The 23,462-nt window shown below is 41.8% G+C and overlaps 1 protein-coding gene across 3 annotated transcripts in view; it reads left to right on the top strand.

Annotated features, from left to right (window-relative positions):
- Positions 1 to 23,462, top strand: part of VAV3 (vav guanine nucleotide exchange factor 3) — a 263,598-nt gene that overhangs the window by 44,004 nt on the left and 196,132 nt on the right. For all 3 annotated transcript variants that reach the window (XM_075002479.1, XM_075002480.1, XM_075002478.1), the window contains exon 2: positions 10,405 to 10,521. In XM_075002479.1, the coding sequence (XP_074858580.1) occupies positions 10,405 to 10,521 (117 nt within the window). The remainder of the gene's footprint in view (positions 1 to 10,404; positions 10,522 to 23,462) is intronic.

Genomic DNA, 23,462 nt, shown 5'->3' with positions numbered 1-23,462 from the left:
ATTACTTTTACTAGAGTACTTTGATCTTCAGTGTTAAAGTACTTTTCCTGAAAAATAACTTTTAAACTCATATAAATGGAGGAAACGTGAAGTTCTTTCTTATTTACAGATGTGGGGTAGTGAAATCCTTTCTCCATGCAGGCAGTCACAGTTTTGTGTCTAATTAGCTGTTTTTATTCAATGTTTACTCTAAAATATTTCTGTATATTTCCTTGCCACTACACATTAGGTTATGCCATTTTGAATAAGGTTTAAAGGAATGACAGTAACCTGCAGAATGCCTCTTATTGCTCCCTCTGCAGCAGTGTGGCTTCACACCAGCCCTTGCAGTCTAAGGCACAATTGATCCTTAAGTATTACAGACAGCGTGGGCCTTTCCGTCGTGTGTCAGCTTGAAACAGAGGGAAAGGTTATTTAACCTTTTTAATCAACATTTTAAATCAATAAATTAACCTCAGTGAAATCCTATTACAGCACATTACTAACTGCACCATTGACAGCACAGCAGATAAAAACAGTCTGCAAAACCTTGATAATAGAAGCAACTCATTCAACTTCATTTACATTGTACTGCCTTCTAAAGACCTAGTAATGGAGAAGTTTCACGCAATCCTTATAGTTCCAATGACACTCCACCTTATTAAGACTAAATTACCAGCATCAGTCTAATGTTAATAGAAGCTGTGTCAATGGAAGTTTTCCACACAAGTTCTATGCATATTGAAAAAGTTCATTACCAAAATATATGTTTTACAAACTACAATGGGAAAAATGGTATAATTATTTTTACACATTAGTTAATTGTTTTGAATTCTCAGCTGTTTTCCATTAAAAGCTGTTAAATTTTAATATAATTACATGTGACCTTTCTAGAGTACCTTTTGCTCTCTAGTGTTCCTAAATTCACAGATTCTGGAACAATTTTTATCATAGAGATCATGAGAGCCTCTGAACCAAATTGTAAAGGCTGCATATAATGGAAACCATTTCACATCACAGGATGCATCAGCCCACTCAACACTTATGCCTAAATCAGGAGTCAGCAACCTTTCTGAAGCAGAAGGCTGAAATTTGACCTTTTGACCTCTGTGTATGGCCTGAGTGCCAGTGATACTTTCTAAAGTCACTAATAGTCCTATTCACAACAGCTCCATTAATAAACAAACAAAGCCCATCAATGACACGCCTCTCAGTCTCCTCCAGAATTCTTATGAATAATGCTGTAAAAATACACAATTATAATTAGACCCTCATTGTTCTAAAGCCCTAATTAATTCAGAGGGCTCCAGGGAGAGGTGCTCTGGCTCTGTACTGCGGAGGAAGCTCCAGGGTGGGTAGGTGGAGGCAACTCCAGACCCATGCCACTGAGTGGGCTCTGGGTGGGCAGGGGGGATCCGGCCCCATGCCGAGGAGAGGGCTGCAAGTGGTGGGGCAGAGGTGGCACCAGCTGTGTCTCAAGGAGTGGGCTCCAGGAAGAGGGGGATTCTGGCCCTGGCCCCACACAGCAGGGGTTCTGGGAGGGGAGGGGGAATTCCAGCCCCCATGGTAGGGTCCCTGAAGCAGGGGCTCTGGCCCCAGCCCACACCGCAGCAGGGGCCCCATGACTTGAGCTCCAACCCCACGCCGCACCAGGGGCTCTGCACTCTGGTCCCAGCCCTGCACCACGGGCCCACAGCAGGGCTCTGTTGCCCGCCCACCGCTCCCATCCCCTCCAGTGCTACCTGGGGGAGAAGGGGCAGGCCAGAGGAGCCTGTCACATGCCACTCTAAATCGGCTCACGCGCCGAGAGTGGCACATGTGCCAGGGATTTGCAGATCCCTGGCCCAAATTGTGTATACTCCAATACTGATATGCAGATGCACACTACACACTGTACAGCACTGTCAAGGAAATTGAACTACTGGTTAGGACACTGTAGTAAACCCCTACTCTTCTGAAATGGGTCAACAGAGTGTTACAGGAGCTGTCTACCTTACATGGAACTTGATTTTAAGAGGTCTTAAAAAGCATCCACTTGGGAAAAAAAAATCAGTTTGCACAATTGCTCCTGCAGTAGTTAATTTAGTGAAGTTAATAATAAGTAGGAGGAGGCACGAGCAAGCAAGGTCTAGCATTGTCTACAGGAGTCACAACTGACAGACCCAATTAAAAGAAACCAAGGAAATATTAACATAAGAATATAGGAATGGCTCTACGGGGTCACACCAAAGATCCGTCAAGCCCAGTATCCTGTCTTCCTTCCAACAGAGGCCAATGCTAGATGCCACAGAGGGAGTGATCAGAGCAGGTATCATCGAAGTGATCCCTCTTTTGCCATCCATTTCCAGCCTCTGACAAAGGCTATGTCTACCCTTATCAGGAATGTTGATGGCTGCTATGCAATTTTAGGTACGTTAATTGCGTACCTAACATCAATTTTGCAGCCATTGACATCGGTCCCCTTCGTCACTGCAGAATGTCGACGGGAGCGCTTTTCCCACTGACATTGCTTAATTCCCGAGATTCACAAGGAGTTCTGGGTTTGACATTGATCCCGGAATGCGACGTTTCATGCATGTGCAAAACTGTGCCCTGGAAAATTGAATCTAAGTGCTTGCTCTTCCGTGGCTAGTGTAGACCTAGGCAAAGAGTGGCTAGCGACACCTTTCCTGCTCGTCCTGGATAATATCAGTTGATGGACCTAACCTGCATGAATTTATCTAGTTCTTTTTTTAACCCTGTTAAAGTCCTGGTCTTCACAACGTCCTCTGCACAGAGTTCCACAGGCCTACTGTGTGCTGCAGGAAGAAAAACCTCCTTTTGTTAGTTTAAAACCTGCTAGCCATGAATTTTATTTGGGAACAAGAAATAACTTTTCCTTATCCACTTTTTCCACTCCAGTCATGAGTCTATAGACCTCTATCATATCCCACTTTAGTTTTCTCTTTTCTAAGCTGAAAAGTCCCAGTCTTGTTAAGTTTTCTCCATATGGCACCCGTTCCAAACCCCAGTCATCTTTGTTGCCCTATTTTGAATCTTTTTCAGTGCTAACACATCTTTTTGAGATGAGGCGACTATTGCCTTTGCTCAAACCAATACAATGCAGATGTAAGTTGTGTAAGTCATTGCTGGTTTTAAGTCCTTTACATTTGTAAGTTTTTTATGTTTTGTAGCAACTGCTAGGTCTATATTAGGTATTATGAGTTAGTAAGAAATTGTTTGTAGATCCCATAAGTCTGTAAGAAATCGTGGCTGTTCCTTTATAAAAGAAATTGCTTTCTCTGAAGTGAACTTTCCTTTGTGCAAGTAAGGAAAATGTGAATGTGTGTGTATGTGCAATGGAATCGGTCCCTGAACCCAGCCTGTCTGGATGACTGCTGCCAGCAGCACCTTAATGACGAGAGAATAACAGGAGCTGAGCCCTCCAAAAGAATTCACCCAAGAAAGAGGAAGAGGCCCCATCAAGAGAAGATTGAAGTCCCATCTGCTGATGACTTATTGCCATACAACCACCTAGGCCAGTGGCACAAGACAAGAGCTGTGGACTGAAAAATATAAAAATATGGGTGCAAAGCTATAGGATCGCTTCTTGCCATCACCACTCTGCAGGAGTTTATCTTGGCTGGCTGGAAAGGCCCTCCACCGGCCCAGGTTGAATGGAACTGACTTTCCTGAGTACTACACTGACATGAGAGCAAGCTGACAAGGGGTCATGAAGTCAGCTCGCTGCCCCAGATTCATGACTGCAGCCAGACACACTGGAATAGCTATGCCTTGGCTTCCGTTGCTGTCCCTGTGTATCTCTTCGCATGTGTGAATTCACCTGTTTATGTGTATATGAGTGCAGGAGGGTGTGTGTGTGTGTGTTTGAAAACTAGTTCCCTGTTTTTCTTTAATCCAACAGTGGCATTTAATAAAATACATATGAGTGTAACTCTGGGGTGGCCTTTAGTGGAAATAAGGTAACAGTGACCATGGCTATGTCTACACTAGCCCCAAACTTCAAAATGGCCATGCAAATGGCCATTTCGAAGTTTACTTATGAAGTGCTGAAATACATATTCAGCGCCTCATTAGCATGCGGGCAGCCGCGGCACTTCAAAATTGACGCGGCTTGCCGCCGCGTGGCTCATCCCGACGGGGCTCCTTTTTGAAAGGACCCCACCTACTTCGAAGTCCCCTTATTCCCATCTGCTCATAGGAATAAGGGGACTTCGAAGTAGGTGGGGTCCTTTTGAAAAGGAGCCCCGTCTGAATGAGCTGCGCAGCAGCGAGCCGCATCAATTTTGAAGTGCCGCGGCTGCCCGCATGCTAATGAGGCACTGAATATGTATTTCAGTGCTTCATTAGTAAACTTCGAAATGGCCATTTGCATGGCCATTTTGAAGTTTGGGGCTAGTGTAGACACGGCCCCAATCTGTGCTTAGTAGTTATAGATTTCTGTAAGGGCAATAAGATATTCTTTGTCTTATTCTCTGTACTTTTTAATGATTCTTTACATTCTGTTTGCTTTTTTGACTGCTGCTGTACCCTGAGTGGAAGTTTTTGGAGAACTGTCCACAGTGACTCCAAGCCTTCTCTCTTGAGTAGTTACAGCTAAATTAGTCCCATCATTTTGTAGGTATAGTTGGGATTATTTTTCCAATGTGCATTATTTTACATTTATCTACTTTAAATTTCATTTGCCGTTTTGTTGTCCAGTCACTTGGTTTTGTGAGATCTTTTTGACACTCTTTACAGTCTGCTTTGTTCTTAACTATCTTGAGCAGGCTAGTGTCGTCAGCAAATTTTTCCACTTCACTGATTACCCCTTTCTCTGGATCATTTATAAATAGGTTGACTAGGATTGGTTTCGGTACAGACCGCACACCACTATTACCTCTTTCCATTCTGAAAACTTACCATTTATTCCTACCCTTTGTTTCCTGATCCTTAGCTGTAACTACTATGATGGTGGCAGTCCTTTTACTGAAATGAAAGTGAAAATAAATATGCATATATTTTTGTTTTAGTAACCTTTAAAACTATACCCAGGGAGCCGTTTGGTTAGTTTAAGGCTGTGTCTGGACTGCTGAGATCTCTTGGCAAAAGATATGTAGATTATGCAACACATTTGTGCATCTCCTGTTGACAAATCTGTCAGGAGAGGCTTTCCTGGCATTTGGCCCATCCACATGGGGCTAAAAATTGAGAAAATCCCCTACACCAAGACATCCCGGTTTCCTCATGGAATGAGGATGACTGGGATATCGGCAGAACACTCATGGAGCAGCAGACTTCTGTTGGGAGCCTGGAGAGCTCCCGACTGAAGTCTGCAGTTTAGACATAGCCTAAAAGTTTATAGATGATAAATCTTTGAATCCATTTGAGCAGTAGAAAATATTGAACCATTAAGTCTGAGACCAAACTTGCTGTGTATACTTTCAGTTAATAGAACACTTACATCATATTTTCAGGGTTCCTGTTATTTTAAATGGGTTATGTTGTGTGTAACTAATGATTTGGTCCTGGAGGCAGGTTCATGCAAAAGAACTAATAAAAGTGTTGCCATACCCATTGTATCTTACATTCTATAGATGTTGTAAGAATTGTGTCACACTCAGTACCTCTTACCAGTTTTCTTACATGTACTTAAAATAGTGTTTCCCTGTTGATCATTCATTTAGATTATTCTTAGGAATTTTATTCAATTTCCTCTAATATTGGCACTTACGTAAGATGGTTTCCTTCAAAATATATAGCCAAATGGCTATGACACATTTATTTGCTTTTTAATAAAATTATATATAAGGCACAGAATGCAAATATCAGACTCATCTCTGGATTTGACATAACCGATGGTTCTTTCTCACAGAATAAAAGACCACAGAGTTAATTTTTGGTGTTTGTAGGAATACATTCGTCCCTCAACTATACGAGCACAATTGGTTCCCAACTTTTTGCTTGTAGGCAAACACTCATAAGAGGGATACTAAGTTCTCATTAAAATACATGTGAAAGTCTCCGATTCATTCCAAGTGCTCATAATTTGGTGAAGGAGTGGCAGCATGTGGCGCTGCTTTTGAAAGGTAAGTGAACTTTGGGTTGGGGGTGGGTTGGAGAGGGTAAAGACTGGGGGCAGTTTGGGGTCATGAGCGGGAGGAAGGTTCATGAGGTGGGTGGGGGAGTTAAGGTTGTGGCGGGTTAAGTCCATGGGGCGGGCGGCGTGTTAAGGCTGCAGTAGGTTGGGTCCATGGGGTGGACGGGGAGAGGGTTCAGGTTGGGTTCATGGGGCGGGTGGATAGGAGGGTGGGTTAAGGCCATGGTTTGTTGGGTCTGTGAGGCTGGCAGGGTTTCAGGCTGCAGTGGGTTAAGACTGCAGCAGGTTGGGTTTGCAGGGCTGGCGGGGTTCCAGGCTGTGGCTGGTTGGGTCTGTGGAGACGGCAGGGATTCAGGCTGCTGTGGGTTGGGTCTGTGGGGTGGGGGTAAGACTTGTATAAGCAGGGAGGGAGTTCACTCATTTCGTGAACAAAGGTAGGTATATGTGTCCCTCGTTTTAGCGAGTACTGGTAAGTAAAGTACTCATTTAACAAGGGATGACTGTAGTTTTAGTTTAGGAGGAAATGTCCTCATGACAAGAAACTGTGTTGAATGGTAGCAGGGGTCCTGATATATATTTAACCTACTCTGATATATTGCTAATGTATTAATGAGGAAAATAGATGTAGCTACATGTATGAGGTTAGATGAATTTTCATAGAAATGCCTTTTGAAAGTTGGACTACAGTAGATCAGTGACTTCACATCAGGTGTATGTAGAAGGGCTACCTCAGTGTTCACCGTAATGTTCTTTGCTCTGCATCACCAAAGTGGGGCCAAATTAATGTACAAATGCTCCTTTTAACTAATTTCTTCAGCATGGTGAATATTAGTGATTACAAGTGTGTAATTTGTATTCCATTATGAGTACACTATTAAACGTAATGGCTGCTCTAATATAAACTCTGAACAAACCTGGTGGCTATAGCTTTCAAAACATAGCACATCTTCCCCCTTCCTGTTAATTTATGTGTAAGTTTTTTTTGTGGCTCAATTCTCAGAAGTCAGACTCCACCATTACTTGCAGTCTTGTGATCACTTTTCTCCAGACAGTGTAGTGGTGTGTTGGGGGCAGGAGTACATGAGTGTGACTTTCTCACTTCTCAGGATAAATCATTGTGGATTCCATTCTTCTCTTGCTTTGGCTTGTATGTCGTAAGGTTCCTGAAATTAAGGAAGATGGTTTGTAAAGCAGATCCAATAAAATGTTTTTTCTTCTGTAAACCAGGCACAGATTTGTGTTGGATTCAAAACTTACTCTGGTCCTTATTCTATAAATTGTATATTTGACGCTTAGCTACTGGAAATGGTTAATTTATGGTTTGACTGCTGTGGTTTGTTTTACATTGAATTCACCAGCTGGTCTTATCTGCCGTTCCAGCCAACCCAGATATTTTCCATACCTAAGGTTGTTAATGTTGAATGAGTGCTTTTACAGTATGAGTACAGACTTGTTAAATCTGTTCTTGGCCTCTTCCCTGCATTAGCTGTAAATATTTCTCATAAACCATTGTTATATGATAGCTCCATGGTGTTTCTTAGTCAAAGGCTGGTTCTACGCTACAAAATAACTTTGAAGTTGCTTACTTCAAAGTACAGCTTGGAAGCAACGGACTTCGAAGTTGAGCATCTACACACACCCTACTTTGAAGTATGGCACTACTCCGATCTTGGGAATGGAGAAAGGACTTCAATGTTGGTCTCCCTTACTTTGAAGTTAACTCCGAAGTAAGGGAAAATGTGCATAGACTCTCTGCAGGCTACTTCGAAGTAGCCCCTAACTTGGAAGTTAACTTTGAAGTTAGTTCCTAAAGTAGGCACACACTAAGTTCCACACTTGTTACTATAAAATGTTTAGGAAACATATACTAAATCACACAGTTCCCTGTAACTCATATTGAGTCATGGTCCTCTGCGATATGTGCTGTTCAGTGCGTGTGTATGTCTCATGAGCTTCTTTCAGATAGAGCAGGTTGGCAATTTCACACTTGTCACAAATCCTTTGCATCTCTTCATCAAGTCTCAAACTCTCACAGCTTCTGACTTCCGGTGAGAAAGGGAGTACACCATCTGCATCCAAATAGATTGGTGCAAATTGGGGACCTAGACTTTGTAGTGGACTCATCTTATTCTGTTTTTGTTCAGCTGCTGAGTTATGACTGTCTCTAACGTCTCATTGAGGCACAGTTAACTCTGTCTTCAGATAGTGAGATGGGTATTTCATGTCAGGTGGTCTGTCCACAATGAAAGCTTCTTGTATAGCTTCAGAAGGGCTACTGGGCTTGTTTAGTGACTGCTAGACCCCACATTCTGCATGCTTTTGCTTCCTGTTGTAGTGTCATTTCACCCAAATCTGACGTCTTTAAACAGAGTCCCCAAAACTAAACCAAGAAGCTGTATCTCCACCTCATTATTTCTTCCCTTATTTACACTAGTAAATTCTGAAGTGCGTGCATGCGGATAAACCATTTGTGTGTTACTTTGCACGTGAGATTGTTGGCATACAAGCCGCAAGTTGTCTTTATGCCGAAACAAGGGTATCACCTTAGTTGTATGTAAACAAAAGTAGCTATACCATGGGCTCAGTTCTATATTTCCTTACTCTTATAGATTAAGTGTTGGGAGAATTGGGTTTTAATCTTGGTTTATTGTCCGAATAAGATAATGCTTTGAAAGAAATTTTCAGACTGATTTGCTGTGTTCATTGAAGTGATATTGTTGTCTATAAACATTTAATATTTTTGCACCTTGTTATTTATTGGAGTGTAAGATTTAATAAAAATAAATGTTTGTGGAGTTTTATCTTCTGTTAAAAAGAACTGGTACATCTTGCACTAGTTTATTTTTAAATTTGTCTTTAGACCCTGGTTGTCATTTTCTCTGCTGTTTCAAAAGATAACATATCTGTGAAATGGTGAAAACAAATTGCATCCCCTTATCTAGAGGTGGGGGCAGGGAACCACCAGCTTTCAATGCTGCTGGTACACAGAAGTGGCAAGTATGTAGCTACAGAGGCTTCTCTCTCAAGGGGTTATTTCTCCCTCATTGGAAATTTGGTTTTGGGATTTTTTTTTTCTATGTTTTTAACTAGTTGCTTGCGACGGCTCTCTCTTCTCCAGTTAGGAGTTCTAGCACCTGACGAGATCAGTTGCTATTTGTTAAATATGCAAATGCACTGAGCATTTTGCAGAGGCTGTATGGAAGGGGGAAAAAATTCCAAGTTAACAGCCAAGGAATAATTTCAAAGAGGAGGCCTGTCAGCCTGAAAACAGAACTCCTTGGGAGTCAGCTATGGACGTTAATAGGTCATTGGATTACAGAGTACCCTAACTGCCTTTTCATTTTCTGTTTGGTGCATGTGTGTATTAAGGTATGGGAGTTGTTAATGAGAAGCAGTTGTTACGGGTTGCTGAAAGGGGTCTTCCACCATCTCTGGAAGACTTGTCTGAAGTGGAGTTGAGACTATGGTGTAGGCACTGAGGAACAGGCAGTCTGGGATGTATATAGGGAGTAGTGGAATCAGGGAAGCAGAATGTTCACTTGATTAAAGCTTTCTCCAGTCCTAGGCCTGAGTATAATTCCTCAGCAGCGTATGATTCAGAAGTGCAAATCATTGGTAGCTATTGCTGTGTTCAGCAAATTGAATTACAGCTTTCATCCTAGAAATGACGGTTTGTCCGTTAAGATCATTTGCCACTTGATAAATTGAACTAGTTCTTAATTATGCAAAAATGACTGCAAAATCATAACTATATAATTCCCCGGTGGGTAATTATGTTCCATTTTGACAATATTATTTGTGGTGTCTTGAATCTGTAAATGTGCATGCATTTACAGTAAATCTCTGTAACTAGACTTCCAATTAGCTTTTTTAATGAAAATACTTGGTACATATGTAAATTGACCAATTGCTTTCTAAATTCAGTAATCAGATCTGCTGTGGTAATTTTTCTTTTAGCACTGAAAGCTTTTGGTTCACTCTTATACCTAAGCTTACGCATTTTAATTTTTAAAACTGAAGCCATTTTAAAACTAATTAAACCCTGGTACTTTCTTAGCTTTTCCCTGTGCCAGTATAAAATTAGGTTTAACTAATTATGCTGAGAAAAATTCCTCTATTTAAACCTTGGAAAAACTATTCATTCTAAAAAGAATTTTAATGGTTGAATTATAAACACAAATAGTGGTTTAATAGAGATGCTAGAGAATATTAAATATGGTAATATTGCAGTGGGGTTTCCTATACATACATAATTGCAAAAATAAGCACAAGCTTCCAAAGTATACCATAATTAATTAGTAATTATATGCCTGTACGCTAACAGTTTGTTTTTGTTTTTTTTCTAGTTTCTCTGCCTGAAGAATATAAGAACATTCCTTTCAGCATGTTGTGAGATATTTGGGATGAGGAAAAGTGAACTTTTTGAAGCATTTGATTTGTTTGATGTGCGAGATTTTGGAAAGGTAATTTAAAAATTCTTGTTTACTAATACCATCTTTTCTGGTTGGATAATGTGGTTTTATTGGATAATGCTTACCAATGGTTTAATATAGCAAAGCATTTAAAAATTTAAAAAGGCAACAGAAAGGTTTGATCTGGATTTGTCCCTTTACACCTGTGTTTGCATTTTTCTTTTCTTTACATCATAGTTGGCAGAGGCTACCTACAAGGCCTGAGATAGACAGTACAGTGGATTAAAGTTATGAGGAAAAATATCGCAGTAAAAGGATCAGAGAGAGCAATTGTGGGTGGTAAGGAGAGGAGCCTGGGCTGACTTAAAGTCAAGAAAATCAAGCAGCCCCTTGGCACTCCATGTCTTAGCCTCCCAGCCCATCCAGGTTCTCAGGTTCATGGGGCGACTAGCTTCCTCTCCAGCAGAGTGACTTGGAAGTCACTTTCAGATCCTTCATTTCCTCTTTCTTAGGCAAAGGGAGTGGAAGGTACCTCAGAATTCTGTTCCGCCACTTGTAGTTGGTTGAGGCTGCTCTATTGCCCGTGTACCTGCAAGCTTCAGAGAAGCGGGGAGAAGGAAAGGATGGTGAAAGTGACTAAGCATGGGGAGGAGGCGGAAAGGGTTATTTTGTATGAAGAAGAGGCAGTACCAGTCCTGGGATGAATTGACAGTGGAATTGGGATGTCCTTACCTGCAGCATCAACTTCTTTGCACATGTAGCTTATTAATTTTCTAGGCCGGCAAAAGTAGATGCAGGGTTAATCCAGGTACATGCTCTGTTTCCTCCAATATTTTCAGACCAGACTACCAGACAGTAAGAACATGTTGTGGCAGGTAGACATTCTCGTGGTCAGGATTACAAAAAGTCTTTGGAAATGAATCTGTTTTTGTACCAGTAGTGTCTCCTAATGGAGGGGCGAGTAAAGTGGGGGGTGGGCCCTTCTGGGGGATGTGAAATTTGTTGGGGTGGCGTAGCATGATCAGCTGCTGGGTCTCGTTAAAAATGTTGAAATATAGTACTGATTTTATGTATGTGCATTCACATTTATGTACAAATCCATAAAGATTTTACAGTCGATATACTTATTTTCTTACATGTGCTGAAAGGACTTTTTAAATATGAACATAACTGAAATTTTCGTCGGTTTGGATTACATTAGACAGGTGGGAGGTGCCTGCTAATTGCAGGGGTGAAAAGTGAGGCCCGACCTAAAAAGTTTGCTCACCCTGGTCCTAATGGATATCCCAACTGCAGAGCAGGACAGTCTTTGAAGTTTGGGAAAACGATGTAATTGCCAACTGTGTCCACAAATAGACAGTTCATTTTTATTAAGAAATACAGACATCAAAATTGTATACAGTCAGATTGTTTGAGCACATCCCTCTTTTGATGATTACATCTGAATGAACAATAACTGAAGATCCATGCCAATATTCTAAGGCAATTTCATGACAGGACAGGTAGTGGAGTTACAATTAGCACTCCCCCAAGCTACTACATGCTCTGCTTGTAAACAGGGATCCTTGTGGGGAGGGATAGCTGAGTGGCTTGAGCATTGGCCTGCTAAACCCCAGGTTGTGAGTTCAGTTCTTGAGGGGCCATTTAAAGATCAGGGTAAATAGATGTCAGGGATGGTGATAGGTCCTCCTGTGAGGGCAGGGGACTGGACTCAATGACTTCCAAAGTTCCCTTCCAGTTCTATGAGATGGGTATTTAAAGATGCAATTGGTGCTGTTTCAGTAACCAAATAGGCACTTTTCAGTCTGATCCTTACAACTGAGTACTCGCTGCTCAGAATAAATGAGGACCAATTTATTACCATATATGGAATTTTACTTGTGGCCAGCATGGTTTGATTCATATAGCCAAACAATGACTGCAGATAGTAGTCCACATAACATAGTTACACTGTGTTGGCTTTTCCTGCACCTCTGGGTTTCATATTTTTTTCTCTACATCTTTCTTCCTAAAGCAAATCTTATTGAAAAAAAAAAACAAAAAAGAAAACGTGTTGAATTTGAATATAAAAGAGAGCTTGGCGCTCTCTCTCTCTGTAGGCGATCCTTAAAGTTCCTTTTCAGTAAAACACAGATTTGCCAACTTGGTCCACATATCTATTCTGGAGATACCATCATTGGACCTAACCAGGTTATTCACAGAATCACGGGCACATTCACATGTTCCTCAGGTAACATCCTATATGCCATCATGTGCCAACAATGCCCACATATTTTGTGTATAGAACAAACAGTAAACACTCTTCAACAAAGAATGAATGGACACAAAACAGACATCAGAAAGCCCCTAAGTCACAAACCTGTCAGCCAGCACTTTCAGGTCATTAACAGAATGGCCCACTCCATTAAAGTCTGTGTTTTACTGAAAAGGAACTTTAAGGATCGCCTACAGAGAGAGAGTGTGGAACTCTCTTTTATATTCAAATTCAACACATTAATATGTGATTTGAACTGGGAGTGCAATTACGTGGTCCATTATAAGGATTCTCTTACATACTTTGTTTTATCTGACTCTTGACTTCTTCCCCTCCTACCACACCTCTTCTTTTCTGATTTGCCCACCTTGATTACAGTTTTTCTGATTTGTCAACCTGGATAACTATTTTTGGTTCTCTGGGCCTTAAATATCGAGTCTGTTCTGGTCTGGCTCTGGTCTGAAGAACTGGGTCTGTCCCACGAAAGCTCACCTAATAAATTATGTTTTTAGTCTTCAAAGTGCTACTGGACTGCTTTTTTGGTAGGGAGGATGTGAGGGATATAGGGTTATGAAGGAGTTAGACTGAGTGAGCAGAAGGCGGGGGAGGTATTCTTAGTTATACCTGTAGTTGAACAGTGGGGTATAACAAGCCATGGGACCTTCCAGTGTGGATCTGCTTGATGTTTTTATCTTTCTTTCAAACAGTTGTATGACTTAATCCCCCCACCAGTGTTATCAATAATATTTTCCATTCATTGTGGAAGAAATATTATGGGCACCAAGGCATGCATGGACGTGTACCACCAATAGAAACACATGCCGCCCACTGTGGGTGGCTGTGGGCACTTTGCTGATCAGCTGGGCGTTGCCTGAATTTCTCCTGGCATCTGCCCAAGTGCTCAGCTTCCAGGAAACCTCTCTTGCTCCTTGCCTGCTTAACAAGTGACAAAGCACCAGAGTACTGTTGTTACTGCTGTATGACTGAGGCACAATGATGATTAGTTACTGTGGATTACTCTGAATTCTAAAGAACTATGTGTGTGAACCTGTGATTAGTTTTTCTCTACACAAAAGCTGGTTTTCTCTAGCGTGTTGTTTGTAATCTCCTACATACGTTTCCAGCCTATATTCAGCACAGATTTTGACTTCTGAGTCAGTGCATCACTCCCCTGCCTGAACAGAAAAGCATCTATAAGGATCTAAAGACCTGTCATATTAAAAATCCTCCAGAATAGAATAAATATCACAGACATAATTTTCCCTTTTTAACATCGAAAATACATTTCCACTACTTTTTGTGGATTGCACTTTACAGTGGGTATGAGACCTGATTCTTATTTACCTTAAGGTTCCTTTAGTCTGTCTAGTGATGTAAACAGACCTTAAGGTAAATAAGAATCAAGCCCCTCATGTTACTGTCTGGTACTGGTGATTGAAGTGTCTTACTGAGTAATACCGAGCTCCCCTAATTACTTTTGCTTGATCATTTGTGCAGTTGAAAGGCATTGGCAAACCAGGGAAATTTACCTGTGTTTTTGTATGTTTGTCTTTGCAATTCTTGGAATAATCCAAAATAGCATTGTGCTTCTCGTCTTTTGTTTTTCCCTCCCAAAACTTGTTACATTACCTATTCAAAAATACCAAAAAACTTTTTTCTTGGGTCTGTGAATAAATCGAGGAATTAAAACAAAAAGGCTTTTTATAGCTACTGTTGCTGATAAAATGAGATGAATGACACAGCCAGGGCTGGTCCCTCTCACTGGGTGACGCTCGGGGGCCAGAGCTGGGGTCTCCAGCCAGCTGACTTAGTTGTTAAGGTCAAGTTAATGGTAAATCTAACAGTTTAAATTTTTATGTCCCTAATGTGCAGAGATACTCTTTTTTTCACTAAAGATTTTTAATTACAGTTTGTACCTCCCTTGTCTGGCACCCTTGGAACCTGAGTGGCCACAGATGAGGGGAGGTCAGGCTGACTGTCTGGACGGGGGAAACTTCTACTCCTGCAGGGCTTCCTGGCATGGCTGCCACACTTCCCTCAGTCTAGCAGGAGACCCTGCAGTTGTGGGCTGCCGGTGGCTCCCAGCCACGAGGCTGCCAGCGAGGCTCTGCACCCCAGCCTGCTCCCAGATGAGGGCTACCAAGGTTCTCCTGCTCCAGCTGTGGTGAGGCTGCAGGGTTCCCCCAGCTTAGCCAGGCCAGGGTCCCTGCAGCTGCTGGGCTGCTGTCTGGGCTGGGTGCCACAGCCCGGCTCCCATCCCAACCCCCACTCCCCACCAGCGGGGTTCACGGCGGAGCTCTGACTAGGCCTGGGCTCCCCGCAGTGGGGCTTCCCAACTGCAGCTCCCTGTATAGGGGCTTCCTGACTTGGCTCCCTGCCTTGGAACTCCCCAGAGCAGGCTGCCAGCCAGGCTCTTTACCACCAGCAGGGTTCAGCTGTACAAGGCACAGCTGGAGAGCTCTGTGGTCTGGGTGTTCTCTAGTCCAGCAACATCCATTGTCCTGCCGGACCAGGGATGTTGCTGGCTGAGAGATTGCTGGGTGAGAGGGATTCAACCTGTCTTCCATTTCTTTCCCCCACTATAAAATAGCCTTAACAGTGTACTATTCTATGTATACATTATAATGAACAGCAGGTGCTATGTGCTGTACATTATACAGGAAGAGACAGTTCCTGTCTTTATAGTATTTGATTTAATTATCTGTGCTGGTCAGTGTTGGGGCCCTAGCAATGATGAAAAAATCTGCTGTGCGTGCATGCATGCAAACATGCTTCCATAGTCTTAGTGACACTAGTGACAAACTGGAAGGATAAAAGCACAAGGGGTTATTTAATGAGACTTGCTTCCCATGAGTAATAGCAGCTGTTTGAGCAACAATGAGGCTGCCAAACTGAACAGCAGATACGCTGCAGTATTTGCAGTGGTTTTATGTACTGGGCATCTTTTCAGCTTTGCCGTTATTTGTTTGGAGTTCATCTGTTTTCATTGCTTGCTGGAGTGAAAGCTTGTCATGTGATTGGAGGCTGCTGTATGCTCTCTCTACTGGCAGATAAATTGACTTTTGTTTGACTAGGCTCTTTAAATGCTTGGGGACATAGTGCATTTCAAACCATTAAAAATGTCACACATTGTGTAGTCTCAAGATTGAAAATGTGTAAAAGAGTATATTATAGTAGGATATTTCCGCTAACAAGATTAACAAAATCTGGTTTACCTGTTTGGAAACATATCCAGTAGCTGAGGCTGCTGATGACGAGAGAGAAGCTTTTGTTTGTTTAGTTTCATTTTTTTTTCCTGTGGTCAAACACAGTTTATTTAAATTATTTTTTCTGTATGAAAAAGTAGAGTGACCATATTTGCTTGTGCCAAAATACAGGGCACTGGTAAAATTGCTCCGTGTTCAGTGAGTTCAGTGGAAATCGATGGGACATATGCAGTACAAATGTTCAAAACAACATGGTTTACAGAGCATCCATTAAAAAGACATACTTCAATTTTATAACTATAATAGGTGAAAAATTAAAAATATTGATTTATAAGTAAATTGTTACTGCTCTTTAGAAGGGCCTGTCCATCAGTCCTGAGCCGTAAAGGCCCACATAAATGTTTGAGTTCCAGGCCCGGAGGTGTTTTCTCTGGCCCTGACTTTGCCCCATGGGCTCCAGAGGCTTCTCCTCCACAGGGGGCACATGGGGAAGGCAGGATTTAGCTCAGCCGCTCCCAACTGGGGCTGCCATTCTGTGGGAGCTACTGGCCCATGGCTGGGTTGCTCCCTGGCTGCCCACTCCGTGTGGCACCGGGAACAGGGTTGCAGCTGACCAATGATTTACTGCTTTTAAGAGGCCAAATTCAGACATGTAAGTGAGGGCAACTCCACAAGCCCCACGTATCTTGTTTGTCATGAACTCTTTTTATTTAAAGTAAACACCACTGAATCCACCTGCAGTCACAGATGTGTTCTGTTTTGTAGCTGGTATTGCAATTACAGTTTTATAATTGTTGAATTTTTAATTTTATTATACTAATAAATGTGGCCAGCTTTATACTAATAGGTTCCATGGCTATCCCTTTAAACAAACAGATTAGGAAGAACATTGCACATACAAATTAATAATTCATTTTTTTTAAAAAGAAGAGGCTAGAAAGAGGAGAAACAGAAAGGAGACCTGGTGATTAAAGTTTGAAATATTCCAAAGTTATACAGTTATTTTATTAAGATCTTATTTATTAAAATAAGTGGTGGGATATGACTTGTATGTCTTGTATTGCCTCTTTTGTTCTTCCATGGAGAAAGAGTTTTATAGTTTTGATCTTTTTCCTTTTGTGTGTTTCAAGTCTTTCCTGCTGGTTAGACAGTGGCTCTCACAGACGGTAGGTGCTAGCTGAAGCTAGATATTTGCTCCCTGCGTTCTTACTGATATAGTCAAAACCTCCACTAGAAGATGTATTAGTGCCAGGGGAAGACTGTGTCCAGTACTTTAGCATACCAGCCTCTCTGTAAAAAACATTTGTTGCTTTTTAAATATGTTGAAGAGCCTTTACCAGTGTTTAGGTATAACATTAAACCAACACAGGTAGGAGCAAGTGAACTGTTTTTTTCCGTGATGAGATTGGAAGCTTGATACGAACCCTGATGTTATGGAATTTGTGATCTTTGCAGAGATACTGCAAGATATTGGTGGTGGGGGAATGGAGATTAAACTTCTGAAGGAAAAAGTTAGTAGATGACAAAGCAGAAAGTGAAGAGAGAAAAACAAATACCTAGGTTTTAATACCGGGATCAAGGGGAGGGGAGCATGACAACGTTCTTCTATTCCAAATACATAGCACAGATTTCCCCTTTTTTTTTTTTTTTAAAGCTGACTCTGCCTTGGGGTGGGAAGGGTTTTAAATTACAGGGGGAAAAAGGTTTCTTGAATTAGATCAACAAAATCAGAGAAACAAGTTGACAGTTGCCAAGCCTCAAACCCCGTGAGAGTCATCCACTTCTACTCACAGCTGCCTGTTCTTTTAGTATATTTCAGTGCAGTTGTTTAACTTGCTGATGTAGCTTGAAAACCTCTGCCCACACACAAAGTAGTGCCAGGCAGTGTTTTCATTAAAAATTCCATCTCAGAGACTCATTTTTGCCAGTCCAGGACTGTTGGGCTCTTCCTCTCTTCTTCTCTATACTTGTGTGCCAGAATCAACAAATAATTATGATATTCTTGCTTTCAGTTCTGTCAGAATGACACAGTCGTCTAGTAGCCCCTGGTCTTTGGGTGTGTCTTGTAGCTCAGTAACTGCAGCTGACATAGCTTCTCCAAAAGTGACTTTTAACTAGTATAGGACTGATTCGATCAGGGCCACTTGGCATTGGCCTTAAGCTGAAAGGGAGCCTCAAATTTAGACACTTGTTAATTTTTTGGCATGCAATAAATTTTGTAACTTGTTTCTGTACACATCCCTATGAGACCAAAATGTAGCGCACACACTCAGCTGAGAGCTGAAAATGTAAACAAATAAATTTGGTAAAAAGCATAATTTTTTGTCAAATGATATAGATTTTGTCATATTAAATAGTTACAATGTTCATAAATATTAACAAAAAAGATTAGACCATGATGAACGTGACCCTTCAAATCAGCTGATTATATAAACAAACCACTATTAGCAGTTGGTGTTGGATCAAGTGTGTATTGAAAGATAGAGAACAGTTACATTCTAGTGTCTTTATCATGTACTACAAAAGATGGAAGTGATCTGGGCATCTCTGGATCTCTGAGAGGGCCTGTGTTTGATAAAGAATAGCTCTGTAATGGGAATGTAAAGGCCTGCTCCACTGCCTGTCAAAGTTGAGTCCTGTTAACTGAAGCGATTTTTACTCTTGTCTTAGGGTGTGTAAGGAATAGAGTGCCGATCACAGGGGGGCTCCTGGCTTCAGGCATAGCTGAGTTTTCTTACCTTGTTTAAATCAAGACTGTAAAATTAAATTTATTTTCATAATAGATATTTGATAACATGTTTGCATACAAGTTGTGTGCATGACATCAAAAAGAGGAAAATGACATTAGATTTGCTAAGCAAAAATGGTATAAACAAGTGCTTAATATTTCAAAATGCTACAGGCTCAGAGTTAGGTTTTATTGAAAAGCATATGGTGCAGCTTCCGGTGCAGCTACATCTTTCATCACATTGAAAAGGCTCACTTGCCGAAAGTACATAGAAGAGTGCTCTGAAAATGCTGAATGTGTAAGTAAGTGTCTTTATGATATGGTCATTTTAGCCACTCTGTCACTGTTAAGGAAATCCTGACTCTGAGTCAGCAGAACATCATGAACCAGCTGTATCGCATTCCAAATTAGTTGGAATTCTATCAGTTGTGTTCAAAAGACTCCCACAGAAGCAGGCAGATGTGAATATTGACATGCCAAAATCTACACAAGACTGGTTATAAAAACAGCGATATTCACAGATGAGAACTAAATCTCCGTTCATAGAAATACAGTAATGTGGGATTTTTTTATAGGTCCACCACTCTCTTGGTCACAGCTAGCGTTACAAAATTTGCTTACAGATGCTTAACGATGGGGATAGTTGTGTATCGCCTGCCACATTACAGGCCATTCAGTGGCCTGTGTAGGGCATTTTGACATCAGGCTCACTAAAAAGTGCAGATTTCCAGAGCTGTGGTTATACCCCTTTATTGAATGGAGGTGAAAGGTGAGCACCAAGGAAGGAGAAGAACACAGGGCTTACTTATGTTTTCAGTTCTCATCATCTTTGTTAGCTATTCCACAGCAAGTGTCAGGAAAACAACAGAAATGTGGCTATACAAAGCTGAACCTGGCAACCTCCTCCCTGAGCATTTGTTCAGTTTGAGTAGTAGACGGATGAATTTTGAAGTAAGTGTGCAAAAGAATGTTGCTACACATCTAATGAACATGTGGGCACCAAAAGCTTCAATAGCATAACAAGAGTGCAAGCGCTGGCCATAAATTAGACATATGACTAGACCACCATAGGTACCTTTCTGGAGATCAATCTTCAGTGTTTGCTCTGCAAAGAGACTACATCCCTTTGGGATTTACTATGAGATGACGGTGTTGTACATAGCTCTGTATTTTTATTTAAAGGTTTATGTATAAATTTTTGTGTGTGTGTGACAGAGAGAGAGAGAAGAGGGTGGGGAATGTGGCATGCATAAGAGAGAATTAGGTGGAGGACAGAAGTTTGACAGAGGTGTTCTGGAAACTCTGGTGCATGTGACCCTTATGTATAAATTTAAACCACATTAAAACAAAATTAATACCCTCGCCCATTAGTAATGTCTTGTGGACATTCAGATAATACAGTTGTTAATACATAGTAGAAGCAGCTTGCTATTTAATAAATTCTGTTCCTCACACACATTTTGCGTCATTATAAATCGCCTCCAATATTTATTGATATTAGATTGTATTTGATATTGATACAGTTATACTTGTAGAAGCCCTAGTGCGGATGCTGCTATACATGAAATAAAAGTACCTTTCTTGGGTAGAACTTATTTCTGTTCCTTTATGGGAATAGCTGTATTAGCATAACTGCATCTGCACTTGACTTTTGTGTCAGTACTTTGCTGGGATATTTAAAATTTCAAAATTTTAAGAACAGACAGTGCCTAACTCATGCTGCTGAAGACATAATTCTATTTTGCTCTTTTGCGTACTGATCCAACTAGGTGCTGACTGTTCTGAATTTCCACTGAAGGCAGTTCTTAGAAGGTACCAAGCTCCTTACAGGGTTTAGGTGATAAGGAGTAGAGAACATAGAGAATTGACTTCTGAAGGTGAGGAAGCTGCTATGCAGAATGCCCAGAAGATAAGAACAAAGGGAGTGGAGAAAACTGCATGAACCTCTATCTTGTCTTTCATCACTTCAGTGCAGTACACTTTTTTTGCAGCTGTTGGTAAAGACAATCCATTCATTGCCTCCAGAAAGATTAGAGTAAAAACAAACATTTCAGGAAAGATGTGGACAAATTGGAGAAAGTCCAGAGAAGAGCAACAAAAAGTGAATAAAGGTCTGGGAGCCAAGTGTCATGAAGGAAGATTTTTTTAAAAATGGATTTGTTTAGTGCGGAGAAAAGATGGCTGAGAAGAGATATAAGATTTCAAGTACATAAAAAGGAGTTTTACAGTTTTTGTTCCTCCTCCTTGTTCTCCTTAATCTCTAAGGACAGGACAACAAGTAATGGGCTTAAATAGCAGCCAGGGCAATATAATTGAGTGGTGATTGTCCCTCCCCCTCTGGGTTGGAGGAAGACCACACCGCCTCACTGCGCTGTTGGGATCTCAGCCTGTTATTAGAGGAATGAGCAAGTGAAGCATTAGGCTATGTCTGCACTACGACATAAAGTTGAATTTACTGAAGTTAACTTTTTACTGCTAGGTTTTATAAAGTTGAACATGAGTACCCACAGATGTCCATAAAGTCAACACAATGTGTCTCCATTGCCTGAGCTAGGTTTGACTGCATCAGCAATGCATTGTGGGTACTTATTCCACAGTGCCTGCATCCCCATTTCATTTTGGGTTTTTGTGCTAGTTTGTTATGGGGAAAAATGCACTGCAAGTGCTTGTTGGTGTCTGATGTCATCATCCCAGCATGCAATGCCTCCACCTCCCCTGCCACTGGAAAACAAACTGCCTGACCCAAGGAATTTTGCACCATTTTTCGGGCCATTTTCCCAAAGCCTGCCCTGGCTCACATTGCTGCATGGTGCTAGCATGGATGCTGAATAGCTTGTAGCCATTTCACAGTGTGTTATGGCCACTTCCCGAAGTGTCGTGCAATATTTTATTTGACAAAGCCAGATGGAGGATGAGGTGGTTGCAAATGATTTGGATGATATTGAAGGACTGGAGACCAGGAATGTGGAGCAGCTGGCTGCTCTGGATGGATTGCAGGTAGTGGGGTGCCGGTTCTGGAGCTGTGACACCAGCACACAATGGTGGGACCATGTCGTTTTGGAGGTTTGGGATGACCAGCAGTGGATGCAGAACTTCTGCAAGCACAAGGCCACTTTCATGGAATTTTGTGATTTGCTGTCCCCCATCCTGCTGCTTTAGCAATACCAAAATGAGACCTGCTTTGACATCTCACAAGTGAATGACAATTGCTCTGTGGAAGCTTGCAATGCCCAACAGCTACCAATCAATGGGAAATCAATTCATAGTGGGCCTATCTACAGTGGGGGTTGTGGTTTTCCAGGTAGCCAGGCAGTCAATGCCTGTGATTCTGGGAAAGTGCAGGATATAATGAATGTCTTTGCTGCCATAGAATCATAGGGCCAGAAGGGACCTCAGGAGGTCGTCTAGTCCAGCTCCCCGCTTCAAGCAGATCAACCCCAACTAAGTCATCCCAGCCAGGACCTTGTCAAGCTGGGACTTTAAAACCTCTAGGGATGAAGAATCCATCACTTCTCTAGGCAACGCATTCCAATGCTTGACCACCCTCCTGGTGAAGTAGTTTCTCCTAATATCCAACCTACTCCTCTCCTTCTGTAAAGTCAGACCATTGGTCCTTTTTCTGCTATCTGACACCACTGAGAACAGTTTCTCACCATCCTCTTTAGAGCTCACCTTCAGGAAGTTGAAGCCTGCAATTAAATCACCCCTCAGTCTTCTCTTCTGTGAACTAAATAGGCCCAAATCCCTCAGCCTCTCCTCATAGGTTATGTGCTCCAGCCCCTTAAACATTTTTTGTTGCCCTCCGCTGAATGTGCTCCAGCACATCCACATCCTTTTTATACTGGGGGACGCAAAACTGGACACAATATTCCGGATGTGGCCTCAGCAGTGCTGAATAGAGGGGAACAACCACTTCTGTAGATCTGCTAACAGTGCTCCTCCTAATGCATCGTAATATGCGGTTAGCCTTCTTGGGTACAAGTGCACACTGTGTACTCAGCTCTAGCCTTTCATACACCATAACCCCTGGGTCCCTTTCTGCTGTACTGCTGCTTAGCCAGTCAGTCCCCAGCTTATAACAATGCTTAGGGTTCTTCTGCCCCACGTGCAGGACTCTACACTTCTCCTTGTTGAACCGCATCAGGTTTCTGTTGGCCCAATCTTCCAATTTATCCAGGTCACTCTGGAGTCTCTCTCTACCCTCCAACGTATCTACCTCTTCCCCCTAGCTTACTGTCATCTGCATATTTGCTGAGGGTGCAATCCAGTCACTCATCCAGATCATTAATAAAGATGTTGAACAACATCAGCCCCAGAACTGAGTGTTGGGGCTCTACGCCTGAAACCAACCACCATCCAGATAATGAGCCATTGACCACTAACCATTGGACCCAACCATCAAGCCAGCTTTCTGTCCATCTTATAGTCCATGGATGCAATCCATATTTCCTCAACATATGGGCAAGAATGTTGTGGGGCTGTACCAAAAGCTTTGCTGAAGTCAAGGTATATCGCATCCACTGACTTCCCCATGTCCATAGAGCCTGTTTCGTCATCATAAAAGCTAATCAGATTGGTCAGGCATGACTTGCCCTTAGTGAATCCATGTTGACTTCTCTTGATCACTTTCCCCTCTTCCAAGTGCTCCAAAATGGATTCTTTGAGGATCCCCTACATTATTTTCCCAAGTATTGAGGTAAGGCTGACCGGTCTATAGTTCCTGTATTGTCCTTCTTTCCTTTCTTAAAGATGGGCACTACGTTTGCCTCTTTCCTGTCATCTGGGATCTCTCCTGATCTCCAAG

This window comes from Carettochelys insculpta, chromosome 9 (genome assembly GCF_033958435.1).
Source record: "Carettochelys insculpta isolate YL-2023 chromosome 9, ASM3395843v1, whole genome shotgun sequence".
Classification (NCBI taxonomy): Eukaryota; Metazoa; Chordata; order Testudines; family Carettochelyidae; genus Carettochelys; species Carettochelys insculpta.
Note: the sequence above shows the minus strand (reverse complement) of the source record. Positions and strands in the feature narration are given on the sequence as shown.